The 17,731-nt window shown below is 36.4% G+C and overlaps 1 protein-coding gene across 6 annotated transcripts in view; it reads right to left on the reverse strand.

The window, feature by feature from the left end:
• Window positions 1–17,731, reverse strand: part of PIK3R1 (phosphoinositide-3-kinase regulatory subunit 1) — a 57,505-nt gene that overhangs the window by 6,077 nt on the left and 33,697 nt on the right. For 4 of the 6 annotated variants that reach the window (XM_015814451.1, XM_015814454.1, XM_015814455.1 and 1 more), the window contains exons 5-15: window positions 17,548–17,679; window positions 16,381–16,582; window positions 16,201–16,277; window positions 5,223–5,325; window positions 4,625–4,723; window positions 4,348–4,528; window positions 3,493–3,618; window positions 1,918–2,060; window positions 1,637–1,813; window positions 1,479–1,547; window positions 294–464 (exon numbers count right to left, since the gene is read on the reverse strand). In XM_015814451.1, coding sequence (XP_015669937.1) covers window positions 294–464; window positions 1,479–1,547; window positions 1,637–1,813; window positions 1,918–2,060; window positions 3,493–3,618; window positions 4,348–4,528; window positions 4,625–4,723; window positions 5,223–5,325; window positions 16,201–16,277; window positions 16,381–16,582; window positions 17,548–17,679 — 1,480 coding nt within the window. Of the gene's footprint in view, window positions 1–293; window positions 465–1,478; window positions 1,548–1,636; window positions 1,814–1,917; window positions 2,061–3,492; window positions 3,619–4,347; window positions 4,529–4,624; window positions 4,724–5,222; window positions 5,326–6,665; window positions 7,039–8,759; window positions 9,049–16,200; window positions 16,278–16,380; window positions 16,583–17,547; window positions 17,680–17,731 lie in introns of those variants that run through there. The other 2 variants (XM_015814456.2, XM_015814457.1) reach the window with 2 other exon arrangements.

A 17,731-nucleotide genomic window follows, 5' to 3' on the forward strand; every position in this document is an offset into this window, starting at 1 on the left:
AGGTTCGCCACCACTGGACTAGTTGTAATCTGGTAATTAACACACTTTGCAAAGAATATTTATATTTATGACCTTCACATAGCTTCACAATAACTGTTTGCTGAAAAGCTGTTGCCCATGTTTTGAAGACTTCATTATCAACTATTTCAAGCCAGAAAACCAGTATTACAATAATCCTTTGAAGAGCAATCCAATGAGATGCATGGATCCAAGCTTTGGTTAATCATCACAGAGAGGGAATGAGGGAGTTCAATACATTGCTGAAGAAACAGGGTAAACATTTGAATACATACATAACAGAACAGGCATAGCAACCCTGCTTGCTGCTTTCCCGAACAAGGAATGTTCCATCTCGTTTCCCGCGTAACAAATTTTCAGCTTGGCTTCTGTTGATATTTCCAACATTCCATGTACGTTCATCATGATGGGGCAAATCCTCATCATCTTCTACTATAGAATATTGGCTGTTCAGAAGCAACATGAGACAGTTAAAAACCAGAAATAATAAAAGACCAAGCATAATACAAGAATTTGTAACAAAATCAAAATCAAATTGTTTGACCCAAGGCAGTTTTGTCGACTACAAGGCCTATTTCTAGGTTTTCAGAGAAATCAATATTACATAGCTTGACATTGTTCTCTCTCTGTCTGATGTAAAAAAGATGTTGAGACTCTAGAAAGAGTGCAGAGAAGAGCAACAAAGATGATCAGGGGACTGGAGGCTAAAACTTATGAAGAATGGTTGCTGGGATTGGGTATGTCTAATTTAATGAAGAGAAGGACGAGGGGGGACATGATAGCAGTGTTCCAATATCTCAGGGGCTGCCACAAAGAAGAGGGAGTCAAGCTATTCTCCAAAGCACCTGAAGGCAGGACAAGAAGCAACGGATGGAAACTAATCAAAGACAGAAGCAACCTAGAACTAAAGAGAAATTTCCTGACAGTCAGATCAATTAATCAGTGGAACAACCTGCCTCCAGAAGTTTGAATGCTCCAATACTGGAAGTTTTTAAGAACAGATTGGACAACCATTTGTCTGAAATGGTACAGGGTTTCCTGCCTGAGCAGGGGGTTGGTCTAGAAGACCTCCAAGGTCCCCTCCAACTCTGTTGTTCTATTCTCTTTTATTCTATCCATAAATTTTAGATTTATACAAATAAATCTAACTGTTACTTTTTACTTTCCCGATATAACATATATATATATATTGGACAATTCACTATAATTCAATGAAAACTTATTAAGTGGCTCTTGTTCACTTGCCCCAAATAATTAAGGTTAAAACGCTTAGAAATAATACATTTAGATTTTGGAAAATAACAGGCCATTTAAAATAAGTAGGACAGTGCAATATTTTGGGCTTCATTTCAAAAAGATGCCTCAAAACATGTGGATAACCCACCATATTACCTCTATGCAATAATCAGAAACTAATTGAGATAACCTACACACACAAGAGAAATATTTTGGATACTCACTCTTCTGAATTTTCATTGCCAAGCCATTCATTCAGTTTCTTTTGCCGAACACCTTTCTGTGTCAGCCACCTACAAAGCAGTTTTGAAAACACAGTTAATCAAGATAACACTCAACTGAAAGAAGTGCACATAAAAGGCTGGAATTCACAAATACTTACATCAAGTACTGATCTCTAGTTTTTCGGAGCTGTATAAGATCTGGCTTAATGCTGTTCATGCGTTTGTCTATTTCTCTGTATTCTGCAGCCTGCTTCTTTAGGTCTTCTTCCAGTCGATGTCGACTGTCCACAATTTCACTGATTCGAGATTTCAGCTTTTCATAGTTGTGCATAATTCTGGACAAAATAATTTGGCATGTTTACATCCCATTCTGGTCTCTAGTTTTTTCTGAAGACATTTAGATATTAAATATATATACTTTTGAAGCACTCTAACCAACCTTTGTATTTCTTTTTCATTCCCTTCCCGTTTGAACTTTTCAATATATTCCTTGCTGTATCTTTCTTGTGTTTGGCACTGTTCTTCAAATATTTTTATGGTTTCATTAAATGCTTCAATAGCAGTTCTTTTCATTTGAATTTCCTGGATAAAAGGAAAAACTGTTTAATAATACTTTAAGAGTGACTAATTGTGTAATACTGAACCAGTTTTATGATATGATTTTAAAAAAAGAGTATCACTAAAGGATAGGACTCAAAAAGATGTCTTGTATAGCATTTATTAGTTCACTATTATCTTCTACAACAAGAGGTGACTTTCCAAGAGTTTAGTCTAGTCTAATGATGGCGAACCTTTTAGAGACCGAGTGCCCAAACTGCAACCCAAAACTCACTTATGTATCGTCGGGTGGGTGTGGCCCATTGGGTGGGTGTGGTCCATTGGTGGGCGTGGTCCATTGGGTGGACGTGGCTGCGGTGGTAACAGCAGACTGGGTGGGACTAAAAAGTTCAATCAATCAGTTCCAACTTTGCGAGATTTTTTTTTTCATGAAAAGTTGAAATTGATTAATTGATCGGACCTCCTTTTTTTGCACACGGCGACGGAGGCCTAAATCAAAAAGAATTTACAAAACCCAGCTGAAGGCCTAGGACTGGGCGATGGCGCGCGTGCCCACAGAGAGGGCTCTGCGTGCCACCTGTGGCACACATGCCATAGGTTCGCCACCACGGGTCTAGTCTATTCCAGGCCTAATTGGAAATAGTATAGATTGAGCCTGGAAGATTTTGCATGCAAAGGATGTGGTATTGCCACAAAATATTTGCTACACTTATAGTTCTTCTTTGTGATTGATGTACAGATACCTCATTATCCATCCTATTTTTAAAATCATTGGCATTCAAAAACAATCTTTTCTATGTATAACATGTATAGATAGCAGGGGTCCCCAACCCCCGGTCCGTGCCATGCCAGCAACCGGTCCGCACAAACAAGCAAAGCCTCATCTTCAGGATGCAGGCAGCACACAAAACCACGCCCCCTCTGGTCCACAGAAAAACCTCTCTCCATGGAACTGGTCCCTGGCGCCCAAAAGGTTGGGGACCTCTGATGTATAGTATGTAAGCATTTAAGGAATATCTTAAGAGAAATTGTTATCAAAATATTTGAAATAATTCTTTAGATCACTGTACTTCTCTAATTTAAATAGGTCTACATATTTGTATTTATATAGACATGATTTACTTGTAATATATTGTTATAATGTGAACATTTCAGCTAAATAATTCTAAGCCATTAGATTTTCTGTGGTTATAATGTGCTTGATTTTAAAGAAAATATTTATTACTGGTTTACTGCTGAAATTACTGTTGGAGACCATAGCAACGCATAAGTAATACTTGGATGGTTTAGCACTATTAATCAATCCCAGTTTTGCTTCAAACCAGTTTTTAAAACTGAAACTGAAAGGTCAAGATTTAGCTTCAAACTCCATCAAACTGAATTTCACTGAATTAATGGGTCTATTGGATGAACCGCTTTATATTTTAAATTGTAATTGACATTCAATACTGCTAACCTGAGATGTTCTTGTATAATCTTCATAGAGTCTGTCATATTCTCTGTTCTTTTCTTGGAACTGAATATTATATTCATGTAATTTCTTTCCAACAGCTTCAATACTATCTTCTTTAACCACTTGATCCTAGGAGGATAAATACATGGAAATACTTTCAATGAACGCAGATCCTTTTCATAAAACAGCAATCAACCAAAGTTCATAGTCTGCAAAAGAATGATCATGCTAAAGCTCATGGAATAGTTTCTGCACAGAACAAAAACCATTACTTATAATGCTGCCACCACAGGCAGGGCTCCAGGATATCTCTTGCTGTGGGATAAATGGATGAGTTTATTACACTAATAAGTTATTGCACGTGAACCTTTCTTTTGTTCAGACATTTTTATTTATTTGCTACTAAAAATTAATAGTGATCATTGTGAAATTAGGCTTGATATACAAATTAGCTCATAATTATCAACATAAAGATAATTTTTCACCCTTCACACCTGGAACACATATTCCAGGTGTGAAGCTATATCAGCTATCAATTTGCAAAAACAAAAAGCAACAACAAAAATCTTCCTTGGTTAACCTTAGAAAATATTTCATGACATGAGAATTTTCTTCTAGGCAGGAACCCAGAATTTGCTTCCAATAAAATGAACATATTAATTTTTAAAAATAAGAATTGTTTGCAGAATTTCAGTGTAATTTCCACAGCATTATTATTGTTCACATATTTTTTGTTATAATTTCCACAGGATTAACTTTAAGGGTTTGAGTTGCCACATCTACAAAATAATTTAAGGTTTTATGTAATTTATTAGTATTCACGCAGCAAAGAGAAAGGGAGTAAGATATATATGTTACCTGTTGATATTTGGATACTGGATAAAGTAATTTTACATCCAGTTTTGGATTATATTGAGCTAAAGACTCATTTCGATAGTGGTTTATTAGCTCAACCACAGAATTGAATGTTAATGGATCCGAAAAACCATATTTCCCATCTCGATGAAAGATTTTGATTAATTTATTATTTCCTCCTTTCCTGTAAAGTTCAGAAAAAAAGACTCAGCTATATTCATGATTATTTTTTTCTTCTGCAGTGTGATGTAAAGATGATACCTGATTCAGCTGTTTTTACCTTAGTGTGAGAGTGTAGTCACCATGCATTTTGGTGGAGGCATCTCGTACCAGGAATGTACCATCAGCAGTGTCACGAAGTTTCTCATTGACTTCTTCCCTATTAAGGAACCAAAAGCAACCTCAGATTTAATTTCTTCAAGAAAGAGCACCCTTTTGCATAACCTTCCTAATTTTTTCTGACTGCAAGGTAAGCATTAGAATTTTGAGTTATTATAATGGAATTATTCTTTTTGCTCAAAAAATTATATCATGGAAGAGTTTGATGGTAACTCGTATATACAAAAGAAAAGGGAAAAAGGATAGATATATTTTGTATTTCTAGTCTTATGCATTAACATAATGAGTTTTAGATGTAAAAATCTAGATGTATCTATTCTGGATATGCTTGCAATAACAGCAAAATAGCATAGAAATGTTTAATGAATCTCTGTTATTTTTTATTTTGGGCAATGTATGTGTCCAGATATTTTTAAATATTTTATATGTTGTGCACCCAGAAACTGTAGTACAAATGCTTTAAAGCTATCACAATATAGTGCAGGTTAAACACATGTATGTATAATCACCAAGATAAAAGATATTTTTTTTTCTCTCACCTTGAAATATCTCCCCAGTACCATTCAGCATCTTGCAAAGACATGTTATTATTCATACCGTTATTTGTTACAGTGTTAGGTTTTGGAGGCTTTGGAGGCAATGCTGCAATGAAATTTAAAAAGAAAATAGCTTAGCTGTAACCTGCAGGCAATATAATTTTAAATGCTTTAATGAATCTATGTTTAATTTACATCTATTAAATTATTGCAAGTTGAATTTTCATTTTTTTTTGTCATTTGCCATATTTTTCAACTTGTCATTAACCAGTCCAAATAGCATGCCTGCAAAATTAATTCCTTAACAAAAACAACAACAAAAAAGATACTAATTTATCAGACTTGCAGGTGATTTTTTTTTCTGGGTATAAGACTGCAGCCTCTGTTATCTGACAGTCTTATGCTTCCAAGTCAAGAGCCCCTCCCCCCTCCATCTAGAACACAACACAATTTAGACTTCCAAATGTATAAACTGAAGTTAGTCTCCTCCTCATGCTACATCCTTTGTTATTAATTTTTTTGTGCATCACTTTATATAATGCAATTATGTTTTAAGCCCTCCTCCCCCAATTTAATTACCCAGGAGGAATTGTTTGGCTATCAACTCCAGAACTGCTGTGGTTTAAGAACAAATCAGCAAATCATCAGTACTACTACATGTTTTAGCACATCATCTGGGTTTCTTATGCCTCCTTTCATAAGGTGCTGTCTCCAAACACTTTAAGGAAGCAGTCTGTGACCCAGATATCCCTTGCCTTAATCTGAGCAGTCTGTAGGATAAAACTCTTTCAAATGGCAAGATTGATTCAAGCCACATACTTCTCTGTTGCTCAATGTCAAGGCTGCATACATACACCCGTGGGTGGCAAAAAAAATACTGCAGCATTCCCTGGCTTATCAGCTAAAAGGGGTCATTATTTAAAATACATAAACATCAAGCAAGTTCACTCATGCCTTTGCCCACTAAACACATTTATAAAACATACAAATAAAAATGACAATTGCATTTTCAGAGGCTTAAGGAAAAGTAACAATCTGCACGTCCTGTGCTAAATGCTTGCAGATAAATAGGATCACATCTAATAAACTGTTACAGTGACTAACAATTTTAAATGCGAGCATTGTTTAAAAAAATGCCCCCTGATTGCATTCTGAGTCAATCATGATGCAGAAATCAGGACCCCCTTTTCTGTATAACCACAGACCTACAGGTGAAAGTACAAAACTAAAACAGAAACATACAACAATTGCAGTTTCATCTAACAAGGAAAAAAGAAATTTGCAGAAACCCCCTTCCTGACTCCCTTTTTCTGTGTACTAAACACAACTGAACAATATCACAAAATTCCTCCTAAACATTTCACCCTGCTCTAATAACAGCAACTGTAACATCCAGAATATGCTTGCCTTTTAAATAATAATGCTGCAGTATAATATTACCATTACCTGGTGGGTCCATTTCTATGTAAAAAATCAAGTCTGTGCCACAATTTACATCTGTCCTAGGATACTCTAGATCCACTTCTTCCATGTTCCAGACTGTGTTGTACATTTGTATGACTTTCAGCAAGAAAGCTCAGTTAAAACGAAACAGTCAGGATCTCTTTGTAATGGTGTCTTGGAATTCATTTTAAAACCTCTAAGGGGCTGCACTGTAACCTATTACATCATAATCCCCAGCCAATCATGTCAAAAATAATGTCACTGGACCACTCCTATTTCATCATTTTTTGTTATTCATTGTTAATCTTATAACAATTGTCATTTCAGAAAGAGCAGGCACTAATGATCGGCACCTGATCTTATTTATTAAAAAAGACTGAACGGGTTTTCTCAGTTTACACAGATTCCCCCCCCTCCCCCTTAATCTTTTCTGTCTGGCATTTGGTACATTCCACTGCTGGCAGGTTGACAAAGGGTGATATGCTGCAGCAGGAAACCTTCTCTTTCACTACTGTGGGATTCTTGGTCGATGGAGAGCTACTTCCCTCCTAGACACAGCAATGCAATACCAGGGCATTGTTTAGCTTGGATGGTGGAGCTTTTAAAGGAAGAGGCAGAAACCAGAAATCTCAAGAGGTATTGCCCAATGCCTGTTTTATGGATATTTGGTTGTGAATAGGCTTTATCCTAATAAAATGTTCTTAAGATGTCATTGGCTTCTAAGTAGGTTCGACATAGGTCATTATTTACAGGATATTTCAATTGCAAGTCCTAGCTTTAGGGGTTAACATTCTAAATAGCTTTATTTTAAAAATGAAGAACAAAAAAGACTCGGCTGCAGCAAGGGAGAAAAATCAACCACTGCCTTTTAGGTGACTTTCTAGCTCGTAAATGTTTGGGGAAATGAGAGAATACTCTTTCAATGTACTTGGTTTACATGGATTTAGCTGACTTGATTCCATAATTTGCCAGTTTTGCCATTCTTAAACAAGATCTTTGTGATAATCAGTTTATCAGACTTCATGTTTCCTCAAGCCCTGAAAAATCTCTCAGCTAAAACAAACCAAAAACAAAGTTCTTTTTTTAAAAAATAATAATAATTTTTTCTCTAGCCTTCAGAAAAGTCTCTGGTATTATACAACTTGTCATGAGTTGCATTCTGAATATGTAACAGTTTCACATGTGAAGGCCAGACACAGAGAGTATTGAACTCAGTAGTGCAAGTATTGCTACACAAATGATTGCACTGGTATTGTTACAGTTCTGTCCTGCAACAACAGAGCCAGGAATTTTACAATCAAAGCAGTGCATATATAAGAATCATCTCGTGACCCACTTTTATCTTCTGAAAGAACCAACATTTTGCACCATATTGGCAAATGCATGCACGAACTCATCACCCCTACCCTACCACAGCCATGCTTAAGCCCATCCTGAAGCCGCTTTCCTACCCTTCCCTGTCCAGTTAGGTGGACGGACTCCAGAGATTCCTTCCACTTGTTTCAAGTAACAGGACACTTCAGAGAATCCCAGACACAAGCCCGAACAGCGGAGCTCAGGGTTTAGCCCACCTGCTACCCAAATAGCTCTGTCGCCAAAGCACATTGCTTACATAGGTTGTGTGAGATAGAAAGCAACACAACTAACTATTAATCAGTTCTTTCTCTCTCTCTCTTTGTATTTCCCTGAAATAGGTTTCCGCAAAATACATCTTACAGGTGGGAGAAGAGGATTTTCTTATACTATTGGCTAAATTCTGGACAGCTGCACTTGTATGATCAAGTTACTGCTTAACCCAAACTAGTCTAGCTTGCTATGACATCACATGGCAAACCAGAAAGAGCGAGATTCTAACAAACCAGTGATTTTCCACAGTTCCAGCATATGTTGGACAGGTTTCATTAAAGCACATTTTGACTATTAAAGCATAACTATTTAATCTGCTTGACTGCAGCATATATTATTCTAATTGTGATCGACCGATAAATATTCACATATATGTAAATTTACACACAAAAACACACATATCTGAGTTCTTTCCTTTAAAGAATCAGTTTATCTGTCTCATTACTTCAAATTAAATCAAGAATTACTTACTTTGCACACTATGCATGGTGCACATTCACCCTTGTATATCACAATCTGAAAATTCCAGACCAAATGTGGTTTCAGATGAGCTTCACAGATTAAAATAGAAATTAAATCAGCCTTTTCTTGGATTCAAATCTTCTCTGAAACAACTAGGAAGAAGTTATCTCGAAAACTGTAATAAATTCGTCTGCTTGGCAAATCCAGAAGAAAAAGCTGCAGTGAGTAGAATCAGAAAGCTCCACGTCTTTTTCCTTTGGAAAGAATCAATCTCTGTTCTTGCTGAGACTATCAGCCCATTTCTGTTTCATCACTGAATTTAGCTGGCTTTTTTTTCCTTTTTTTAAAAAAAAGTCCTCTGTAGCTTGCACGTCTCTCCAAGATAAAGATCTCAGTTTCATGATTAACTTAGGCAGGTTCAAATATTTGCTGAGCAAGGGATCTCAGATGGGGGAGGGGAGCTGGAGTCAAAGTCAGAGTTGTCACTGGCTAACAAGTGGCCAATGCAAGACTAACCGGTCTCAGTTTAGCTAAGTAAATGAGAAGTCCATTGTAAGTAGCCTTAAAACAGTTTCTATAACCAGCTGCTCTGTGCAGTGTTGAAGGAGACTGTCAAGAAAAGCATTATGAGCAGCCAAATACAGGAAGTGGCTAAGCTAATTCAGGAGAGGGGGGGGAAGAGATAGAATGAAAGACATCCTTGTAAAGTTTAGTGTTCAAAAAGCCCACAAATTCAGAAGCTCGTTAGCATTCACGACACCATTTTCCAATAGACCACAATGACAGGTGCTGTCTGAGGACTCCTCAGATGAAGCCATATACTACTGAGTCAATTTAAAATCAACTTAAAATCTAACTCCTCCCCCACCTCTTGCTAGCTTCAGCTTCCACAGAGCTTTTATAAAGAACAATCTTGTGTATCTTTATTTGCAAGTACTTCCCACGGTGTCCAATGGGGCTTGTTCTCAAGCAGATGTACCATAAATTAGATCCCTAAACAAGGGCATTATTTTGGTCAAGAGAGGTCAATAGCACTGTGCAAGATAAAGATTTTAACATGAATGTTATTTGATCAAATCCATTTCACTATATCTGGGTAGAAAGGATGAATAAGAAATTGTTTACCTCCTTCAATCAGTGTAAATGGATGTTGAACCCACAAACTTTCATTAAAGTAAGAAATCCTCTTACAACCTGACAACAGAAAGGTGGTGGTGGTTTGGGGGGGTGGGGTGGAGGGCAGCAATATTACGGAAGTGCCTATATCAGCGAACCAGGCATACCCTAAGTACCTAAGCATCTATAAATCCATTAGTCTTGTGGCACTATTTTATTTTACTACTTAATGAGTGAATTTTATTTGGTTTCTTTTTTTTTTCTCTCTCTCTCTTTTTGGCAAACAGACAAGTATTCTTTGGAAATTAAACATATAGAATAGAATAGAATAGAATAGAATAGAATAGAATAGAATAGAATAGCTGGAAGGGACCTTGGAGGTCTTCTAGTCCAGCCCCCTGCTCAAGCAGGAGAACCTATACCATCTCAGACAGATGATTGTCTAGTCTCTTCTTAAAAATCTCCAGTGATGGAGCGCCCAGGATTTCTGGAGGCAAGGTGTTCCACTGGTTGATTGTCCTCACTGTCAGGAAGTTTCTCCTTAATTCCAGGTTGCTTCTCTCCTTGATCAGTTTTCAACCATTGTTTCTTGTCCTTCCCTCTGGTGCTCTGGTGAACAACCTGACCCCCTCTGCCTTCTGGCAACCCCTCTGATACTGGAACACTGCTATCATGTCTCCCCTATTTCTTCTTTTCTTTAGACTAGCCAAACCCAAGTCCCATAGCTGTTCTTCGTATGTTTTAGTCTCCGGGCCTTTGATCATCTTAGTTGCTCTTCTCTGAATTTTTTCCAAACTCTCAATATCTTTTTTGTGATATGGTGACCAAAATTGGCTGCAGTATTCCAGGTGTGGGCTTACTAGGGCTTTGTAAAAGGGTACTAGTACTTCGCGTGATCTTGATTCTATGCCTCTGTTTATACAACCAAGGATTGTATTAGCTTTTTTGGTTGCTGCTGCACACTGCTGGCTCATAGTCAAGTGATCGTCCATTAGGACTCCGAAGTCCCTCTCACAGTTACTGTTTTTAAGCCAGGTCTCGCCCAATCTGTATTTGTGCCTTTGGTTTTTCCTGCCTAAGTGTAAGACTTTGCTTTTCTCCACATTGAAACTCATTTTGTTGGATAGGGCCCATTGTTCGAGTTTGTCAAGATCTTTTTGGATCCTGAGTTTGTCTTCTGGGGTGTCAGCTACTCCTGACAGCTTGGTGTCATCTGCAAATTTGATGAGTTCCCCTTCAATTCTCTCATCTATGATATTGAAAATTACTGGGCCCAAGACGGAACCTTGTGGTACCCCACTGCTAACTTCTCTCCATATGGATGTAGTGCCGTTGAGGACTACTTGTTGAGTACCGTTTGTTAGTAGGTTGTGGTCTACTTTTACATTGTTTTCTTTCTTTCTTTCTTTCTTTCTTTCTCTCTCTCTCTCTCTCTCTCTCTCTCTCTCTCTCTCTCTCTCTCTTTCTTTCTTTTTCTTTCTTTCCCTCCATATTATTCTTTGGGACATGTTGCTCTTAACATCCACTCAAAGCATGCCTGAGAATGAAACAGTTGTAATGGCTGCTGAAGGAGAACTCCCCAGAAAGTGTTCACCAGCCACTTTTGCTTTCCAGAAAAACTTTCACCTCTTGCTCCTCTGACTATGCTTTTGGCTTGACATACTGAAGAAGAAATGGAGGCAGAGAATAAACACAGTATGTCAGTTCCTGTCTAGAATTTTAGATGGCAGGAGTTATGAAAAGGAAATTTGGTAAATAAGCTTTGAAAAACTGTATGAGAGAGAGAGAGAGAGAGAGAGAGAGAGAGAGAGAGAGATACATACATACATACATACATACATACATACATACATACATACATACATACATACACTTAAGAAATCTTCCTAGTGTTATTTCCGCGCTATGGCAGGGTCCGCATATACACACTTAATAAATAAATCGGGAGAAGATATCCCCAAACTATTGAGATTGACAACAGAAGACTGATGTTACATGGTAGTAATTCTCATGAATGAAGGTAAATATATGTGTCTCAGGTTAATGTTGCAGAATCCAATCTGAGTTGATCAACGGGACCAAAGATTTATTTTTCCAAGCTCTAGGGCTTGTGCTGGTACCCATCATCAGGGAACTTCTCTCTCTCCAAAATATATGCACTGGGCTGGTCTGAGCATTGCATTCATATGGTTCCTGGTTGTGTATAACTTTTAGTTGTTAATGGCCAGCTATTAAGTCATTAATTGTTGTTTCCTTGTACCACCATGCCCTCGACTCCTACCGTAAGTATCTGATAGGCTGGTAGCAAATCAGCACTCCTATTGATTGACAAAGGACCCGTTAACCAGGCTTCAATCATTTTTCTGGCTATTTCTCTGGTAGTAATTCTCCCTTGCATTTCCCCCTAAAATGGATTGGTTATCGTAGGTATGGACTTTGAGTTCCTGTCCTCTAGCCAAACTGGCTTGGATTCTTGGCCTCTAGCATGACTGATAGCTTAATAGTCCTAATTTTCATTCTGGCTGTCTTTATTTGGTTTTCTTTTTCCTTCTGGGCTTCCAATGAAGCCCACCAGTAGAAATAGAACTATTTGGACAACCATGTTTATTTCTTACACAAAAAAATTATCAAGCTTTAAGAGTGAGCAGGCTTTTTAAGGTTATTTGCTTTTTAACCTTCACTACAATCTGTTTGCTTATAACTGTATTTAACATCTTTTGTAATATTCTGCTTTGCAATACTTGGAACCCTACCCTATATATAGTCTACCATTATCCAGCAGTAAATGAATTATGGACAGAAACAAATTCTCCATAAACATTATTTTTCCACAATTTTGTGATTTTGGTGAAAGAAAAATTGGATAATTGTTGATTAAATAAGCTACTAGCGCTTTCCACAAGGTAGCAACAAGATATCTAGAGTACTCACTTTATGTTTCCTTTTAATAGCAAAAACCTACTATTTATTTAATTCCAATCTTGGCTAAGACTTTAATCAGGAGTGGGTAACCCACGATCTGCAGAAGCTATTAGTACAATATATTATGGATCCTTGCTCCATCTTTGTGGTATCTAGCAGCCTACAAACTGATTAGCAACCAACTTTTACTGGGATGAAGAAAGAAGAAACTACCTCCAAACCTAAATATTTATAAATTCACAGCAATAAATAACAGTGATTGCAGCATCCCAAAGATAAGAAATTGTTCCATATTTATTTATTGAAGATTTGTTGTCCTGTATACATAGATTTTATCAGGAGTGTTATAATTGGAGGTGGTATTTAATGTGCCCCCAGTCTAGCCCTTCCATTACTAGAGGCACTAGAGGCAACCCTCTTATATAGCTTTGCACACATAGGAGAGTAAATTCATGGAAGAACTAATTTATAATTTCTGCTTCCTTTCCCCCCTCTTTTATTAAGTACTGCAAAAGGCAGAATTTTGACATTTGATAAGATGACTGAACAAGTACACAGGGCCTAACATTCAACTGTGGCTGCTTCAATGATTCTATCTAAAATTTATATTAAAGAATAAGTAGCCTCTGATGCAAAATGCAGTGCCGGATTTAGTACTGAATATGTTAAAATGGTATGCACCTTGGTTATTATTATTCGCTAAAAAAGAGAGCCCTCTGCTGGACAAATATTGTAATACCAATTAGCTTCAAGTTGAATAAAGCCAGGGGTTGAATTATGTAATGTCAAATACATTAGATCCTAAGCAGAAATAATGACTTATGATTCATGTTGATACTGAGTTTTGTCTTTAATATTTCTCTATCATAAAATATGTCATGTTTTCATTTAATTACCATATCTTCTCTTCACTCTCAGCTATTTATTCATTCATTTCCAACCTTTATTATTTTTACAAATAACTCAAGGCAGCAAACATGTTCCTCCTGCTTTTCCGACAACAAGATGGGTTAGGCTGAGAGTGAGTGATTGGCCCAAAGTCACTCAGCTGGCTTTCATGGCTAAGGCAGGACTGGAATTCACAGTTTCCTGCTTTCTTGCCTGGTGCCTAACCACTAATTTGATACAGAACAAGCATCAATTTACACCCATGTATTTCCAATACAGATTTGGCAGTTTTGCAGCCTTATATAGTTCCTTTGTGTACTTACACAAAGTAAATCCGACTGTATTCCAAAGAGCTTATTCTAGATAGGTATGCATAACTTAATCTTTGGGGAGTTTTCCCCCCCTCCTTTTTGCCAAAGTTTTCATAAAAATATATTATACATAAATTTTAAAATAAGACTTATTTGTATGCTTTTCTTAATTTACTATGTACTAAAATAGATCTCTCACCTAAGTTTTATGCTCATATTCAGTAGTTAGTTAAAAATCCTGGAATAGTTAAACTGTATTGGCTACATTATAAGAAAGAAGAATTTGGCCCCCAGAGATCAGAAGCAGGCCAAAAAAGTATTCACCATTTTGTGTTTACCTATATATTCCCTGATTTCTAACTTTCCTATACTGAAGGATATATAACCGGTCTAGTAAGGTTGAGAAAACACCTTTGTCTGAAAACTGAGGACAATACTAAATTATATAAACCAATAATCTTGACTTGTTTTAAATAGGTTCCTGTCCACAACAGAGTAAGAACACTTTGCAGAGAAGAAAAGTATAACTTAAAGAATACATCACAAAGCAGAAGTTAAGGTCTCACTAAATACTATCCCGGTTTGAGAAAAACTATTAGCATTATGGCAGCATATGATATAATTCCTATCAGGCCTATACGTGGCATATGCAATTTTATTACGACCTATATTCTTAGCATTATTAAAAACAAGCTGCCCAATTAATCAAGAATTTTTGTTTAGTTAATTAAACAGATTGTTTTTACTTCATATATACCATTACCATGATCCGTATGATTTCTCTAGAAATTATAGCCCACTATTAGAATCTGCAATACAAATATCTAGATACAGACAACATTTATTTACAACTTATAATTATCAAAATACCACTGTTCTCTAAAATCAATCAAACGCCAATTCTGCTTTTAATAAAATATTCTGCAAACAAGTAAATGAGCTAAAGGAACATTTATGTTTGACACTCAAAAAATCAGATAAACCTTTATGCCGTGAAATGTGGCATCTTTCGCTAAACAGAGTTCATTCAGTATGTTTTCTAAGCATTGCATTTGTGTTAAAAGGAATCTATTATACCATATATAAATGTTTTTGCTGAAATAGGCTGCACATGTCTGACCAATGGCTTTAAGGAAATCAGTAACAAAAATGTAAAAATGATGAAACCAATGATAAAATACTGCAGTGTGCAATCATTTGAAGCACCCCATCGTATATTTGCCCTTCCTCTCCTCTGGGTATGCACCTCTCCCTGGTTATATAGCAGTTTTTCCCTTAAGTATTATTGAACGTCTATAAACCCTTCTATATCTATGAAAGGTTTGCCAAATATGCTGATGCCCCCCCTGTGTATGTGGAACTATCAGAGTTGCATAAGGATTGGTATTCAGAGGACTCAGAATATCAGCTGTGAACCCTAACTTAAGCAAGTTCTTTGCCATTGATGGCACTGGAAGAACTTTATAGCTTTTGCATGACTATCTAGGAAGTTCAAGTCAAAGAAGTTATTTGAATCCAACTTAAATTACTCAGTGGGCTACACCTAATATGTAGTCTACTAGCAGTTACTGTTGTGTTCTTAAGTACAGTATATAATAAATATTTATGACAATTTATTTAAAGCCACATCCATGAGAATACACATATTCATTGCAATATTATTGTAAAACGACTAATAAAGACCATGTTGTTGACTTTAAGTTGGGATATATCCACACACAAGTTATATTTGGGTGATAAATCTAAACCAGACTAGCAGGAAATACACAATCTTTACATACCACGAGAAATGGCTGTATTACCATTGGACACAGTCCAACACATCCCACAAAATCACCTTGCGGGCAGTTTTTATTCTCCATATAGCTTATAGAGAGGTTACAGCTACAGCTTTGAACTATCTTGTGCCAAGATGCACTTGCTGCTAATATTCTGATAAAAACAACTTTCAGTAGAGTCCTTGCTATTTCCCTTCTGCACACTATGACAAACACACCTAACTGTTCAAAGAAGCAAAGAAATCTTTACTGTGTATCAAGTAAAAAAGTGATAGATATTAGCCCCCCCCAAAAAAATCACACTGCAAATAAATATATTATTTTTGAAACGCATCCCCCATCTGACATAAACTTCATCAAATGTAGCAGTCGTTGATTGCAAAAGAAAACAAAAACACTGACTTCAGAAAGTTTACAAAATACATGTTTTCTTACCTGGTGCAGGTTGTCTCTCGTTCAATGCACCTGTAATTAACACTTCCAATATTTTTATATGTTGATCACTGTCAGAGCTGTGAAAAAACAACAAAAAATGACCATGCATTACAGGAAAATAAAACAGAAGTTGGAAGGAAAAAAATTATAATTATCAAGACTCAGGAACCTGCATCTTACCTGGCTACTGGAGATCTGAACAGCAAAAGGCTAAAAATTTCAGCCAGAGATTTTGCATTTAAAGGGTTTTTGGTAGAGACCTGGCAAAGTCTAGAGAGATGTTTAAGCAGATACTGGAGTGTGAGCCAATACTGTTGAGGTATGTTAGGAGATCTGATGAATCTTTTCAGCGCTTGAGCATATTCTTCTGAGTTCTGTACTTCTGGAAGAAAAAAAATGCCCTCGTCAACTTGAAATCACCAGCAGTTGTTCTAAACAGCCATGGAAAAGCATCAATTTTGCAAGAAGACATCAATCCCTTTAATATAAACTAAAACACTTTTCCTTCCTTAAAACAATGAAAAATTAAGCAGGCGTGGATGGGAAAAAATCAATTATATCACAGTCAAATTGAAACTGAAATATAATTAGACGAAAACCACTAAACGTTCAGTTAATGCTAGTAGAAATCTCCCCTTCACCTCACGTGACTGGGTAATTTCTGAGATGTAGCAGATAAGTCTCAAGAACTCAATTCTAAAGTTGAAAGTTGTATCCTGTCCCTATAATGAGCAACTGAATTTGAAAATTGAAAAGGTTAAATCCACAGTTTGAATTCATAATGAAGAGACAAATCTTATCTCTAAAGTCTTTATTACACTGCATCCCAAATTGCAAATGGACTTCAGAATCATGTTTAGCTAATACATTTACCTTATGCACACAGATAAAAGGTTAACAATTAGCTCTTTCTACATATGAATCCTTGATTGGTTAACCAGTGTTTGAACAAATATTATACTTGCCAGGTTACATGGAGTTCTTAACACTAAGATCTATTTTGTACATTATGTTTTTAAAATGTACACATACATTTTCAATCATGTGTATCCTACAGGTATGCATGCCAGAGAACAAGATTAGATGCAGATAATCCCAATTTATGTATATCATATAATGAAAGAAGCTATAATAATGTCCTTTTACATTATTATATTGGAAAAAGAAACAAAACTCATCATCAGCATCCCACAACAGACCAAAATAATATTCCCACAATGATGTAATCATGTAGAAGTCATGTCTGACACAATGACATGAGCTGTACCATTGCATCATGAGCATGCCCTGTAAAAATAAGACTCCTAAAACACCTAACTCTACCAAAAGAAACATTTATAAACATACCTTGTGTTACAGAAATCATTTCATTGTAAACAGATGCTGGAATGACAGGATTTGGCAAGTCGAGAAAGTATTTCTTCAATGCATCTGTTAAAATGTGAAGTTCAATTCCATCAAAATCCACTGAAGAAACCTCTAAAAAACGCAGAGACATCAACATGTTATGCACTATACATTTTGCCAAGAG

Source organism: Protobothrops mucrosquamatus, unplaced genomic scaffold, assembly GCF_001527695.2.
Source record: "Protobothrops mucrosquamatus isolate PMUCROS unplaced genomic scaffold, P.Mucros_1.0 scaffold252, whole genome shotgun sequence".
Classification (NCBI taxonomy): Eukaryota; Metazoa; Chordata; class Lepidosauria; order Squamata; family Viperidae; genus Protobothrops; species Protobothrops mucrosquamatus.